General features: G+C 39.7%; 1 protein-coding gene across 7 annotated transcripts in view; it reads right to left on the bottom strand.

The window, feature by feature from the left end:
• Positions 1–8123: 8123 nt before the first annotated feature.
• Positions 8124–16599, bottom strand: part of stxbp5a (syntaxin binding protein 5a (tomosyn)) — a 98226-nt gene continuing 89750 nt past the window's right edge. For 4 of the 7 annotated variants that reach the window (XM_040017122.1, XM_040017123.1, XM_040017126.1 and 1 more), the window contains 5 exons: positions 16122–16403; positions 14966–15335; positions 13145–13310; positions 11744–11855; positions 10942–11646 (listed from right to left, as the gene is read on the bottom strand). In XM_040017122.1, the coding sequence (XP_039873056.1) occupies positions 11303–11646; positions 11744–11855; positions 13145–13310; positions 14966–15335; positions 16122–16403 (1274 nt within the window). In that variant the 3' untranslated portion in view covers positions 10942–11302. Of the gene's footprint in view, positions 10900–10941; positions 11647–11743; positions 11856–13144; positions 13311–14965; positions 15336–16121; positions 16404–16599 lie in introns of those variants that run through there. The other 3 variants (XM_040017129.1, XM_040017125.1, XM_040017127.1) reach the window with 2 other exon arrangements.

Raw genomic sequence — 16599 nt, forward strand, 5'->3', positions numbered from 1 at the left:
TAACCTTTATAAACCTTTTTTTAAGCTGTTTAAATGGCTGTGCACATCCTTATTTCTCGTTTTAAAGGTAGATCATTTAACATGTGGCTCTGTGAGGATAGCAGACAGTATAAAATATGGACCTAGCTACCGTGATGTCAACCGCTGGATTTGGGCTCTACAATCTGAAGCCTCAACTTAGCTTTTTTGGCATCTGCTGTTTTGGGTATTTTTTTTAGCCAGAGCTCCATCCATAGACAGTACAAGTACAACATATAGACACAGATGTCTACTAATTAGTGGTAAGTGACATTCAAATAAAACACTACACCAAAACTGAAGCATATAATTCTTGACTCCACTGCTACAGACAGGAAACCATATTATTTGTCAGCTATGTCCAATAAAATACTCCGTGCATCAACGACAGCACAAGCCTGGTGGAATGGTCCAGTTAAGGGATTCCACGCAGCAGGTGTGAAGCCCAGCAGACACATACTGACTGCAGCTACCTGTTTTGGGATGTCAAACTGGTCATACTCTGGCACCCAGGTGAAAAAATAAATACTATACTAACACTAACACTTTCCACAGAGGTATTCTTTTTGATACAAATCAACTTTTTTATGCTCTAAACTTGGGAGCCACTCTCAAGTGGTCTGTTTCAGTTCATCCACTTCCTGTGGATTTATACTGAGTCACACAACTTGAAAACACAGATATAAAATTATTTTTACATTAATACTAAATTTCTTTTTGAAATTTCACACATTCGACTTTTTAATCTGCTGCCTGATAGTCAGTGTCGTCCCTTTGACTCAACTAAGAAAGATGAAAATACATATATATTATTTCCAAAAACCCATGACAAAGAATCCGCTAAGCAAGCTACACAGACAGCTTTCCAGTTGTCTCACTTTCACCTCAGGACCGTACCTCTGGGAAGGAAAGCGTCAGCATGACAGTCAGGGAACACGTCATGCTGCTCTAAATTAATGCTTGCACTAAAAGAAGCGTGGGCTGCACTAATTGCAGCTCTTCCCGACCTCAAAGGCCACAGGATGCCCAAACAGTAAGTTACCATCCAGATTTGGAACACCCCATATTTGGCCAGACAAATTGCAGCAATCAAAGGTTTCCCTCCCAGTTGGTGATTGGCTTCATTGTATAGCTGATATTTTTAAAAATCTCCTATCATGGAACAATCATACGACACCTGGCTAAGGTTCTGCACAAAGCAACGTGTGAGTGTTGCAGGGTGTGATTATGATTAGGATCCTAGACGAGACAAATGTTCTTAAATTTCTGCTTCATTTTTCTTTCAAAAGAAGGTAAAGCAAACAAAGATGAACTTTACTGAATGGGAAAACAAGAAGATTTAACGGGACATTGGAAAGCAGGTCAACTGACAGCTGATAAAGAGAAAGATAGAGCTGGAAAAACTAATTTGGGAACAACGTGGGGTGAAACTAATGATAGCAGATCGGACAATCAATAAAGTGATTCAACAGAGTAACAGAATTGCTAAAAAGACAGACTGACCTAAGCATTCTAATTTTTCAGTTTGAGCACTCTCAGTTCCTTTCATTGCCTCCCCTGCATGCACGTTAGTCCTTCCAACGTGAAGTAGAGACACAATGAGGCGACAGGCCCTTAACAAAATGACATCATTGCTTAGGAGACATCATTCTAAAGCAGTGTCTTTAAATATGATATGTGGCACATCTGAAGCATCTGATTTTTTTTGTTGTATTTAATAAGCTCTGTGAAATAAGCATTATAGCACTCACAGGAACACATTTATTTTCACCACAACATATAATGTGATCAGAATGAACTCTTTTAATAAACACACAAAGACAACGGGCGAAGGGGAGAAGGTTTGACTGTGTAGTTGGTCAATCTAGAGAACAAAAACAACATTTATTTGGAGTCCTCTTCCCTTATCGCGTTAGTGTCTATATTCCAGTCTTTTTTTAAAGATTCTTGTAAAGGATACACCTGTGCATCCACACTAATACCTCCTCCGGGAAGCCTCCTTTCTCCTCTCTGTCGAGATGCATTTTAGAAATTGAGACCTTCAAGATGGCACAGTGAGATCAAGTTTTCCATCTGGCAGGAAGGCAGAGAACGGAGGAGGTGAAGGAGGCGGCACAGATGAGAAATGAGGAAAGGCTCACAGAATGCACACAACAATAGAGACAGACACAGACAAGGAAGCACTTTGTGACAGGGGAAAGGTAGAAACTAAAATGTTACAAAGCAAACACAGGAATTGTATGTAGGGCAGGGGTGGGCAATCTCAGTCCACGAGGGCCGGTGTCCCTGCAGGTTTTAGATCTCACCCTGGGTCAACACACCTGAATCACATGATTAGTTCGTTACCAGGCCTCTGGAGAACTTCGGGACATGTTGAGGAGCTAATTTAGCCATTTAAATCAGCTGTGTTGGTTCGAGGACACATCTAAAACCTGCAGGGACACCGGCCCTCGTGGACTGAGATTGCCCACCCCTGATGTAGGGCCTTCACCTTACGACAGGAGTGTCCAACTCCAGGCCTCAAGGGCCAGTGTCCCTGCAGGTTTTAGATATCACCCTGTGTCAACACACCTGAATCAAATGATTAGTTCATTACCAGGCCTCTGGAGAACTTCAAGGCATGTTGAGGAGGTAATTTAGCCATTTAAATCAGCCTATTGGATCAAGGACACGTCTAAAACCTGCAGGACACCGGCCCTTGAGGCCTGGAGTTTGACACCCCTGCTTTAAGATATAAGGCGGGTTGAGGCAACTGTGATTGTGATTTGGCACTATACAAATAAAACTGTAAATGTGATGATAAGCACACACAGCAAGGAGGTCCCATGTTTGATCCCACCCACGACCCGGTTGGGGTTTATCTGTGTGGGGTTTGTGTGAGTTCTCTCTGGCCACTTTGGATTCCTTCTAAAAGTCCAGTGTTTCCAATGTTTCACGTCTAGAGTCATAGTTTGTGAATACGGGCTGCATGCATTTTGTGCTTTCACAATATTTATATAACACTTAAGGCTTTATGATCAAAAGGAAAAAATGAAAATGTCATTCTCTGCAATATGGAACCTTTAATGAATCTGTTTTTGTAACCAAGACACATGAAAGTGGTTGCCAGATGGTCCAGGGCTGAGTGCGTCTCACCTGAGTGCGCATTAGTTTGTGGAGGAAAAAAATGTGTGGGCTTTGAAGCACATCGGGCATGTGTATGATTTCCCGAAAGTTTTCTTTTTTTAATTAATCCTCATTCGAAGATAATTAAAATGAAGCCCTAAAATTTTACTATATTTTTAATTAGGAGGAAACTTTGGAAACTCTCTTGAATGCAGTTATGGGTTAACTGCTGAACTAACATGGAACTGGCATGTAGTGAAATGATCTGGTGCTAGCCACTGCAGCAGCTCAGCTGCTTTCAAACCAGCTATTAAAGTTTCATTCCCTTTATGCAGGAAAACAGCATGCCCTGCATATTCAAATGGATCCGCTCCAGGAGAAGCCAAGCCACATGTTTCTAAACAGCATTACATTTTCTGACAAGTGAAATGTTCGAGGATTTCACATATTCACAAAAAGAATCCTTGAACAAAAAGCCACAAAAGGGAAACTTGGACCTCTGTTTAATTACTTGTGGGATATGAAATAACGGCACTAATTACACGAACTGTAGCAGTGTAGGAATGTTTTTAGAAAACAAGAGATAACCGTTTTCTGCTTTCTAGGAACAAGCATTTGATCCTTTTTTCGTGAGTCAGAGAAGTAAATCGATTAAACCTCACTTCAGTGCTTGTTTGAAGCATGCACACACATAAATCACTCATTTCTGCTTAATAGAGCTGCGGTATTTTAAAACTAAATATTACAGCAAACACAAATTGGTCACGCAGGCTGAGGTTTTGGATGGTGGCCATTTCGTTTTGGTGTGCATTCCATAACTTTGCCTTTTGCATGTTTGCCTCTCTGGAGATGGTTTAAAAGAGGAGGACTTGTTGTTTACACTTTTATTCTACTTGAGTTTCTTCGAACAGTTGGTCTACATCTGAAGGAAAGTGGACAACAGATGAATAAAACGGGGTCTTGTGGCCCTGTGGGACCGAAATCTTGTCTCAGAAGCACCCAGCTGAGCATGTGGCACACTGTACAGCTTCATCACTGAGCCTTCCCTTCAGACTCCCTTCACTCTGTCGAAAGAAGCACTGAGTTGGAGCCTTTTTTAAAATTAAAAGGTCAGAGTTTCAACCGCACCCGTGTCGACGACACCCCTTCTTTCCCTTTACTCATGCATGCACACAGGCACATCGCACACATAAGCCCACAGACACACACACGTACACAGGGCCAGCCCAAAGATGATCTTCAGTTTACCTCCGAACACAGATGTTTCTCAGCTTGACAGACTGAAGCTAATGATCCTTTTTAACACATTTCTGCTTGCATGTTAACTCGGTACAGATGAAACAAAACAGTAACATATGTATTTAAATAAGCAAGGACTCCGAGCTTGAAATATCTCTCTTCATCACAAGAGCTGTTTTTTTCAGGAAGCAACTGTGAAAAAAGTGAAAAGTGGTTAAAAAAAATCACACAGATAATTACAAGAAGTCTGCAGCACATTTTCTCCTTTTTTCCCCCCACACAGCAAAACAGTCTAGAAATATCAAGTGAGTCACGATGCTCATTACCTTTCCAAATATGATCCTTCCAGCACTTATTTCCTGTAAGGGAGAACTGTTATGGGGACGTGAACTGCTAATGCAGTACTGACTCTCATATCAAATTTCTAATACAAATTAGGAAGGGATGCTTTGCTTTAATGGATTTCTGTCACCATCACTGACCAATGGGTATTGTTTAAAATATAAGATTTTTTTTATTTAGAAACCCCAAAACTTGAAAGCTAACAAATCTATATTACTAACAAAGACATTGAAACACAGGACACATGTTGTTTCCACATCTTTCCACAGTACTGTGCAGAAGTCTTGAGCCAACATCTTATTTCTTTAATTTTTTAAGGAAAAATGGAAATAGGTGTAGGAATGAATGGAAGGAATAAAATTAATATTTGGCATGACCACCTTTATTCTTCAATAAAGCCTGAACTCTCTCAGTCAAGCATTCTTTTAATTCCTTAAAACAGTGATTAGCAATAGTTCCTCCCATGTGGGGAAGCCTATCCATGACTCATAGTGTTCCACTGTGTGTTTTTCTATCCAAGTGCTTTTACTGCATTGGCAGTGTGTTTGAGATCATTTCCTTCTTTAAACATTGCTTCTTTTCAGCCACCCTTGCATTGAGATTTCCTGATGAGGTATCAGTGAATAATAGATGGATCAACTGCATCTCTCAGGTCCTATGTCCTCGCTGGACTTTTCTCTATTTATTAAAAACATGAGTTCCAGATTCAGGATTCAAAAATACACTGCGTGCCATGCTGAGATAGGTCAAGGTTATGGCTAACTGATCTTTGGGATTCGCCTTCTTGGTGGAAGATGTACTGTTATGCTTTTCAAAATCTTTTCTTTTAGATTGGACTAAGAAAATATAGTGTGCTTTTATGACAGACTGCTAGTAACTGCCCAAAGATATCTTTTAAAATTGATGATTTGCTAAGCTGTTGATTATGGGAGAACATGGGTGAAAAAGCAGAGCAGTCAAAGTCAAAAGAACAACTTTTAAATGGGTTCAGAAACCCTGTCGAACTACTGCTGAAAACCAAATTCAAAAAGATAAAAAGGAAATCTGTTTCCTTGGCAGCCAAATATGAAGACATATGAGGTGACTCCAGTCTTATGCACATAATGTATATGCAAAAATTCACTTCTTTGTATATGAGGAAATGTTTCTGTCAAAACGTCTGTTCAGGCTTGTTGCTTGTTTAGAATGCATTTCTAGAAATGGTCTTTTTCTTATGCTGATTATAGTTGTGAGAACTTGAAGCACCGGTATCAGCAACTGAATTTATGTATGTGCGCTGCATATTTGTGCTGTGATAGAAGTTAAGATCTAAGAAGTGCAGCGGTTTAGTTCATGTCACCTTTGTTGAGCCATAAGATTGAAAGGTGAAAGCTTAAGAGCTGAAAAGTTGAGAGGTCACATAGTAGTTGTTCACAGATGTTACTACAACTTGGAACAGAATGAAACAACATGTTAACTGTCCGAGTGATGTAACATGTTTGTTGGCACAGTCATTCAAGAACATGATACCTACTGATTGTTACATGATTGGACTAAAACTAGCTTTAAAAAATATATCTATTGCAGTATTTCATATTCTCAAGTACTTTCAAAAGCTTGTGATTAATGCAATTAAAAGAGGCGCTTATCTGATCAAACCAGTCTTGATAAATAATCCTTAAACAACTGGTTGTTTATCGATGACATTTTTGATGATATTTTAGAACAAAATACTCATTTTGAGTCTCCCTGCTGTGCAGGCGATGCTCAGGTCATTCACGCTTCCAGTCACCACGACAACAGTCTCATGGACATGTCATCTGCTGAGCAGCATGCTTAGCTGTGGATTGCCTGACCCTATATCTCAGTCAGTCAGTAGTTCAAACAGTACGCAACAACAAACATTTCTCCCCAGTGACCTTCTCTTCATGGCTTCAGCCAAATTGAACAAATCAACTCGTTTTTTTTTCTCCTTACCTACCACATTTCCCTCTTTGTCTCCCTCTTCCACTCTCCCCTTAATTCACCTGTCAGCCTCTCACACCCACAGAAGCTTATCTGTGATGAAAAACACAAGCTCTCTTACCTAATAAAATGGCACCACTTTGTCTGATAATTCTGTTTATGCAAAGACGGGAAGAACCATAAAGCCTATTCAATATACGGGAAGAGAAAGGGCAAGAGAAAGTACTAGATTCATTCAGTTATCTTTTCCAGAGATTTATGTTTTATGGAATTATAAATTTCACATATGGATTTGTTTATAAGTCCGTGGTGTATCTTCATTTGTTATTATTCCAGGAAACTCTCCTTTTCCCAATATTTGAACTATAGTGTCTCTGCTTTTAGTTAGATTGGGCATTAATCAGCTAGAAGAAGGCAACATTCAATCACAGTCTTCTTTATCCCTCTAGCCAGCAATCAATATCTGAACTGCAATAAGGGTTGTTTGTTGGTTTATAAATCATTTGTCCTTTTATTACCAATTCTAGCTGCAAAAGATTAAGATATTCTATCACTATATTACTCTTTAACCTAATTACTTTATCTAGTTTCGTCTCTGAGCTATTTTGTCCACATTAATTCCAGCTACGGCTACCTGACCTTAGTCACACATAATGCCCGGAAGCATCAAGTGGCAACGCAGAGATACAGTCTGTAAATTTGTACTCTTACGGGAAATCATAAGCTAAGCTGGTAGCCTCTCTGATTTTCACAGTAATTGATCCACATCGTAATCCTTTGTAAATACAGTATGAATTTACAGATAATAGGGATTAGGATGATTGCATCTGTGATTCAAGAGGTCTGTTTCTATCTAGAGGCCAACTGTAAGGTATTTACAGTAAATATTAGTGGACGTCTCCCCGTGTGAGATAAAACATTTAACAGAAGTCAGACTTGGGGTGACTTCGTGTACATTACCCCAAGATGAATATATAAATAAATAAACCCTCCTTGTCTGCATCACAAGTGAGCACATGTGGGAATCTGCTGTGTTCAGTACAGGACAATGATGTTTGAGGAAATGGAGCCTTGGAGTATAAATAAAAAACTAATAAAGAAGGAAAACTACTATATAACTTCATTACTACTATGTAGCTTTGGCAGTTTTCTGCTTCACTTATAAATATATTCATTTATTTTTGTAAAAACGAATCTTTTATTTGCAAGTTGTCAAACATTAAACCTGCTAATAATAACTAGTAGGATCGCCCTTTCACTGTTTGCATTTTTCCTATTTAGTCAATATTGCTTGTTGAGGCAACCATGTGTATTTACTGCCATCTAATGTTGGGATAAAATTGTGATGAAACCAGTTTTCCATGATCTAACTGTATTTCACTGAATATGCAGTGTGCCTGCATGTCGTTGAGATACTCCAACATTTTATTCCTCTTTCTGCTAAACAGAAACCGTTTAATAACCGAAGACAAAAATCCATTTTCGACTTTTATTTTCCATTGCACAGTAATCTCTATCTACAGAATTTCTAAATTTTTGTGGCAGCAGATAAAGTCATAAACATCCATGTGAAAGTTGCATAAAACTGTACAAGAAAATTGGCTACAATGAGAAAAATACTGCAACCCACTGATAACTGTTGAATCGAGGACAGAAGATGGCATATGGCAGATAGACAGGACTCCCTCTTATTGAGTGTGGATCATATCAGGTAGGAATACTGCATACTGTAGTACATGGGCTGAAAAATCAAATTCACTCAAAGATGGGAAAACAAGTATAACATTCAAAGAAATAACAGCTGGATTAAAGGGAAAGACATCAAACGGATATTGGTGGGGGGCTGACTTGTAGCTAAAACAGCTATTTTTCCTGAAGTACTTCGTTTTGTCTCTCTTTTTAAGCTTAGGGGCGAAAGATAGACCAACCAGCCAACATTCACACCACAATGCTTACTGGAAACACAGGAGGCCACACCTGTAGCTGCGCAACCAACGGAGAGAATACAGAGGACAAGTGAAGGACTTTTAAATTAAACCAAAATTTAGAGGTCGTCCTCACATATTATCACACATTATCTTATCCTTGTCCTCTTTTTTTTCTTTTTTACTTAATTGGTGGTTTGAGTTTGTCCACACTTACCTGAACTAGGACATCACCAGCAATGAGTAAACAACCGGAACAAAATATAATAAATCATATCACTTCATTTACATGAACATAACCTTACATACAGACAGAGAAGATGTACAAATACACCCATTCACACAGATGAATACCATAAACATCATTTGAGGTGTGGTGGAATGATAGTGATTTTTATGATCCATCGTGTTATAAATGGCTGAGTTCCTTTGCGACTTTCCATTTCCTGAACCCTGAAAAGTGACAAGTGTGATATATCTACACTGGATAACACATATTCACATGTACCGTGTGGTTTCCAGACTCGCGGCCAAATGCTATGGGACAACGCAATGGGAAAGGTAAAGCAATTCTTTGGCGTCAGAAAAAAATATGGCCTGTCTCCTCTTTTGTTGCCTGAGCAACTTCGGCATTTACTTTCCACTTAGATTGTCAAACTATTTACTTATATACAAATAAAGGTTAAAAGCCCGGCAGACAGATACATCACATTTGAGTTCGACTGCAAACATGGAAAATAGAAACAGGATAATAATGAAGGTAACACCAAACACAGCTGTCTCCTCCATCTCAGTAAGTAAATATTAAAAGGAATCACACGTACAGACAAGTGTGAGCAAAACACAGAAAAAAATTAAAAAAAAATACACGAAAAAAAGTTTCAAATATGTCCCTTTGAAAGATTACTCAGCCATTTTCTTGTTTTTATCCCACCTGTATGATTACTGTTAGGATTTATGCTTGCAATGTATGTAATCCAATACTGATACTTGGCTATTTGTGTATTTAACGCTGATTTCATCAAACCACCGAGCTCGTGACATCGGAGACAGAGCGAGCAAGTGGGAGGCAGCTCACATTGCATCTGCTAAGTGATTAAATTACATTTTCAGTAAAGGAATAAATGTGTGTGGCTCATACATGCTCTCTTTTAGAATAATAAAAAAAAAAAAAAAAAGCTGATGTCACCATGTTACTGAGTCCCAAATATGCCTTTTATATCCTTGCCCTCCTTATAGATTCCAGCCCTTTTCATAAGGAGAAATTAATTTCAGTTGTTAGACAAAAGTCACAAAATGTATTTTCTTTTTCAACAAATTAAATATCATCCACTTTCACAACAATAGAAAAATAAGAGTTTTTCCAATAATATTACTACTAATAATAATGATCATAATACAGACGGAGCAAATAACCCAACAAATAACAAATAGAGGAATGGCGAGAAAAGAAATTCACGCACGCACATACGTTCTCACGCACGCACCCACACACACGGTAACGATTTGAAAGTTTGTCAAATACAGAGGTGAGTCTAGAGATTGAGCAAGATGATGAAATATCCAGTGTACTTCCGAATGAGTTATCCCTGCGACCCTCTGCATAGAGGAGACATCGCTATCGCAGCACTTCTTATACCTCTCCAACGGTGCCTCCTTCGGCCCTCGCGCCCCGCTTCCATCTCCCCGATGAGTTATCCCTTTGTTTTGTACTTGTCACTTGGAAGTGGATACAGCATTGCACATTTATTAGATCTATGTATATATAATGATGTATTTACTTTTTTTTTTGTACATTTTAATAACTTTTTGAAGTCTTTGCTTCTTCATTACACATTTGTCTTTTCTTTTTTTTTTTTTTTAGCCAGTTTGAATATTGGCCACGAGGGTACAGAGTAGAGACAACAGTAAAGAACATTTTGGCAAATGAGAGTGAAGAATCTTCAGGTGCATGGGCCAGTCAGCTACCTCAGAGGAGAGGCTGAACAGAGATAAACAATGAGACAAGAACATAAAAAGAAGACACCATTTATTAAGTTATTCCCTCTGAGGTCGTCTTCCTCTCCTGTCTACCCCTCAGTTCCACCCCAAGACTGAGGTAAGTACAGTGTTTCATCGTTGTGCTAGGGAAGAAAATCCCCAAGTGTCTCAGTGAAGAAGGCTTGGAGGGACGGATGAAGGGACAGACAGATGGGTAGGGGTCACGGTGAGTCCAGATGAGCCAGATGAGGGAGGTCAATCAGACAATGGTGTCCACAGAGCTCTACTCCACCCCTTCCACCAATCAGAACTGGTACCACTTTTTGTCTTTGCACTTCAGCATCATCTGGAAACAAAGAACACGTAGTCATGGGAACATGGTCCAAATGATCGGGCAGTACCACAAAACCATCACGTCTCTCTCTAAAACCACTTCCATTTGCTGTTGATAAAGTTAATTTTATGTAAGAATGTATATGAATTTGCTTTGATTTTGCATTTCGTTTACTTGGTCAGTCAAACACTGTAAAGAACAGGGGCCCTCACATAATTTTAGAAACCGTTTCCATTCTGAAAACGATCTACAATTTGAGTAAGCTTCTTAGTTACAGTACAGTGAAAGTTTCATGGTTACATACTGCCCTCTACTGGTTAAATAGTGTCAGGTATTACATGCAATATTTCACAGTAACTGCTTTGCTGTGTAAAATATTTTATGGAGGGTCAAGACTGGTCACAAGCATTTAATTTCATTGTTTATTGTTTGTTAGTAGCACTAACGTACAGTGAGCATTCATGATTTCACATCGTCGCTCTGTTAATTGTGGGTATGAATTTTCAAGCTCGACGTCCTTCTTGACACTTTTGCTCACCTCGTGGGCGTGTTTGGAAAAAGAGTCTGCACTGGCCATCATGGCGGCCGTCCTCTCCTCCAGTTCACCCAGTTTCTGGCCTCTTTCATCTAGTGCTATCCGGGCACGTGCCAGATCACCAACCACACCAGAGGCAGCTCCCTTCATCCCCTCAATGCCACCTGGGCCAGGGATGTGCTGGGCCAGACTTCGCGATGCCCTTCCAGCTGTTACTTCACCAACTGATCGAAGGAAGAAAAGACAGATAAGCATGAAGTGATGGTACATATAGGACAGAAATATACTGTATGTATATCATCAGATACATATTCGGCATACATAGTTCCTCTCTGTCCAGCGACTGTGCACCGCCACCAAACAGGCCTTTGAAGAACCCTCTGTTGGGGGCCTCCGGTGTCTCCACTGGTGTGAAAAGTTCACCCAGCATCTCCTGAAATATTAACACATTTTATAAATACATATATAAAATGTATAAATATAGATAAAGATATATATATACTAGACATATCCCCCAATAATACAAGTCCCTAGCTTGTGAGACACACTGCAGTAAAATCTGGACACGGTTATAAATAGAATAGTTCTCACCATGGATGACTCAGTTCCCCATAGTTATTTCAGGCCAAGCAACTTATGTGAGACAAGTTTCAAACTACTCAGGCTTACTTTGGATTAACTCCATTCCTTGCATTCATTTATTGATGTTTTGTGTTCATTAGCTATGACACAGGCAGTAAGTGAGTGTATGACAATATAAAGGTTTCTCCTGGTCCAGGCTTAGGCGTCAGAGCTTTGTGTGCCCGCTGGATATTCAGAGCAGGGTCTGGTGGGAGAAAGAGCTCAGCTCTCAACAAGTGTTCCACAAACTGCAGCACAGAGTTTCCTTCAGAACCTTCTATTAGGCCTATTGATCCATTGATAATATACATTACTGGACAATATACATTTTTCTAGGGCAGCCAGTTTTGTTACAGTGACTGAATTAATGCATCTTTTGTGGCCATGTTCCAACTTTCCATCTCTTCCAAGTGTTTTGCAGCTTCTTTGAGTCTTGTCTTATAGCTAGCTACCTCACCTATTGTTTCTGTCAGTTTTATATTAATGTCTGGAATTCTTCCTTCATTTCTTGTTTAATGTCTTTGTTCAGTGGGACAAAATCAGTTCTGAACTTTGCCTTAAGTGAGTGAATTTCTTTAATGATGTCCTGGAAGCCTGAGTGGAGGTGGCTAGCCCCTTCTCCTTCCACATGCTCACCTTGCATGCTGTTTTCCGGCTGTCTCCTCTAGCCGGCTCCCCTGTCTTCTTGACCTTCTCCCACCGTTCATGACATTTATTCCACAGTTTAATGATTAAAAATACTTCAGCGCTTTTATTTGTGAGTTTTTACCAGGAGCTGCAAACTTATGCTGCCATCCTCTCAGCATCCCCTTTGTGAATTTTGATTTCGATTTTGAGGGAGTTTGGTGGGAGTTTTTCAAAATCTCATTCTGGCATGACAATAGGAATATAGGGTTATGGTATTTCAAAATTCTTCCTGTCTGTTACCCATAGAGACGGGGTTAATTTTAATACGTGAATATTTCTTATAGGTATAAACAAACCAAAACAAAATAACCTAGGTACTTAGTTGGCTAATGTGTGTCTCCAAGCCATGCAGACATTTTAAACTGTTTTGCAATAGTAACATGTAGTAGTGCTGTATATAGAAGGCTAATTCACCTGTAGGTTTTCACAAGTGTCCTGACTGTAAGTGATCCTCTGGATCTCAGTGGGGGAGCAGAGGTACATGGCCTGACCCAGGTTAGTAAAGCAGAAAGTCCTGGCTATCCGCATGTCTGTCAAAGGTAGGTAGTTCACATCCATGAGCGGTCTCAGTCCTGGCACACTGTATGGGAGGCACAGAAACAATATCAATAAAGTTTCTGACCTACTCTGAACTCTAATTATTTCCACTCAACGTCCATTTTGTTAGGTATACTATTTTGTTCAGGCAAATAACTCATCAGCCAAGCTGTGCAGCAAATCCATAGACAGTGCTGACCTACATGACCTGCTGAAATACAATCTGAGCATCAGAATGGGAAAAAAGGTGTCAGATTGGCTGGTCTGAATATTTCAGAAACTGCTGATCTAGTGAGATTTTGCCAGACAGACGAAACTAGACAATAACCCAAGATCAGCAGTCGTCTGAGTTGACAGGAAGGAAAGAGTAACTTGCAAAAACAAAAAAACACAAACTCTGGTTATAAATAAGTTATGCAGAGAAAGATCTCTGAAAGTACAACACGCTGAACTTGAAGCAGATGGGTTACAGTAGCAGAAGACCACACTGGATGTCAATCCTGTCAGCTGAGAACAAGAAACCAAGGCTATATTTTGTAGCCCAAAACTGAACAATAAAAGACTGGAAATTGTTGCCTGGTCTGACGAGTCATGATTTCTGCTGCGACATCCGGATGGTAGAATCAGGTGTTGGCATAAACAACATGAATGCACGGATCCATCGTGCTTTATATCAATGTTTCAGACTGATGGTGGGGGCGTAATAGTGTGGGGATAATTTTTGGCACACTTTTGACCCCTAAGTACCAACTGAGCATTACTGAAATGCTACAGCCTGCCTGACCATTGCTGCTGACCATGTTCATCTCTTTATGAACACAGTGTAACCATCTTCTGTTGTTTCCTTCCAGCAGAATTACACACCCTGTCACAAAGCTCAAGTCATCAGCCTAGTTTCTTGAACATGACAATGAGCGGTGTAATGAGAGATTCACGTCATAAATGTGTAGCCAACAAATCTGGTCAAACTGTGCGATGCCAATTCCAATATGGACCAAAACCAAAACCTCTTAAGATGGAATGTTTCCAGCATCTTGCTGAATCTAGGACATGAATAATTAAGGAAGTTCTGAAGGCAAACGCTTTTCCAAACGAGTAAAAGCAAAGTGTACCTAATAAAATGTCCAGCATTGCCTGGTGTTTGGCACTTTATCCTTGCTTTTAACATAGTCCAGAAAGAGCCTGTATTATGACACAAAGTCTGAATTCTAAAAATGAAGTCCAAAGTGTGAAAAAAAGTGAGAATGCTGAGATTAAAGTTCGAATTCTGAAAATTCAGTCTGGAAAAAAATGTTATTTCTAAAATCGAAGTCCAGATTCTAAGTAAAAAATCTGAACTTAAGATCTGAACTAATTAAAGTCTGTATACTATAAAAAAAAAACCTCTGGATTTCGATGAACAGGTGCAAATTATGACCAAATTAAATTATGACCCCAATTTTTGTGTGTACCTGTCCTCTTTCTTACCATATGGCAGCTTTCGCTGTACACAGTTTACGGATTTTGTGTGGAAAGTCTTTGCAACAAGGACAAATATGAGCAAAATTATTTGCTCTCCTGCTTCTTTTGTTAAGTCAATTCCAGTTCATGTATATAAATATATAGACACGCCATGCATGATAGAGGGGAGAGCAAACATTCTTAATTCTAACTGCATGTATTGGTTGAAACATTGCCTGACCTCAGATGTAGCCTTACCTGAGGGTCATGATGTGGCCGTTGGCACAGAAACAAGCCACGCACATGCCTTGGTTCATCTGCACCACATCTGCCCGTAAGATGAAGGAGGTCTCTGTGATACTGTGTTTATAGATGCAGGACTGGGAAGGAAGGGCAATGACTTTGGCCTGTTTCTCTGAACACACTACAGCATACTGGCTCTCATTGAGGTCCTGGGAGGTGGAAGGGGACACTGAGACGGGCCGGCGCTTACGGACTTTTTCTCTTTCTTCGCCGTCTGCTGTAACGTTGGGTTCATACCAAGGCTCATATGCAGATGGCAGCTGAGAACCCGTGGAGTCTATAAAGGCCATCCGCAAGATGCTTCCCTTCAGCCGTACCAACATACCTGGTGAACAGGAGGAAAAAAAAAATCTATTGGAACATTATATTTCCAGAGGACTGCTGCATTTTGGAAATGCTTAGTGTGTTCTGGTGAAAAATGACTCCAAAGTTCAGTGATGGACGCCGAGATAATGCCATTCAAAATAAGTATCAGGCTAGACACTGTCTGCCTCAGATTTTTAAATACAAAAACTAAAGTTTTGACTGAATATATCGATAGGAAATTACAAGTTATCAAGGCCTTCATATTCTTTATATCTTTAAGACACTCCTGCAGTTTAGTAGAGGACAAGTAGAGGACAAAAGAAGAAGAAGAGGCAGGCCTAAAAACTTACACACAGAAGTAGAACAATATATGAAATTCGTTTCTTTGAGAAACAGGAAAAATCTAAAATATACACATAATAAACAGTATAATCCAATGATCTGCATATGATCACACCGTATATTTAAAACAACTATTTTAAGAACTTTTGGAATTAGTCACAAGGTCAGTAATTAGTAAATAAATGACTAAAATGCCTACTTTAAAGTAATGGTTTGATTAAAGCCACCTTAAAAGCCTCTGGTATGTAGCCTATTAGCAGAGATAAATTGGTCATACTGTATTTATGTGTACCATTTTTGGTCCATTTTCACTTAAACATTTAAAAATCATTGTGTACTGTTTTTCCTTAAAATTTACAGAGTGGGTTGCCAAGTTTGGTCTTTATTGCCGTTAAAACAAACAAAAAAAACTCTCACACTCTAATTTCCCTCCCTCCTTCCCATCTGAGATTGCTTTACCCACCGGCAGGTGAAAGGATAACTGGCTGCAGTTGCCGTTGCTCTCCAGCAGGTGGCAATGTGAGAGCCAGAACCAGGACAGTTCCCAGGGAGGTGCCCACATACAGGCAGGGTGTCAAAGTGCTGTCCCCCTTCCGAGCGAAAGTCTCACAGAAGTGGAATGAGCTGATGGCCTCTCGTGCTTCCTTATCGATGCTGGTGACACTGGACGAGCGTGAGCGGCTGAAAGAGTTGTCCCGGTGGTCTAATGGGTTGGCACCCCGCGGCGGGCATACAGACAGGAGGACAGTAAGGAGAAAAAACAGAGAGGTAAAGCACCTGCAAAAAAGTATTATTGCAAGACAGACAATGGAGAAGTTGGCACAAAATATGCTAAAAAAAATAAATAAATAATGAAAAAAATAGAAACATAACAATCACTAGCTTCTTACTGCCTTAAAAGAAAGAGTTTGGAAGTTAAATGCAAATGGATTTACACTTTT

Source organism: Simochromis diagramma, unplaced genomic scaffold, assembly GCF_900408965.1.
Source record: "Simochromis diagramma unplaced genomic scaffold, fSimDia1.1 OVJJ01000802.1, whole genome shotgun sequence".
Classification (NCBI taxonomy): Eukaryota; Metazoa; Chordata; class Actinopteri; order Cichliformes; family Cichlidae; genus Simochromis; species Simochromis diagramma.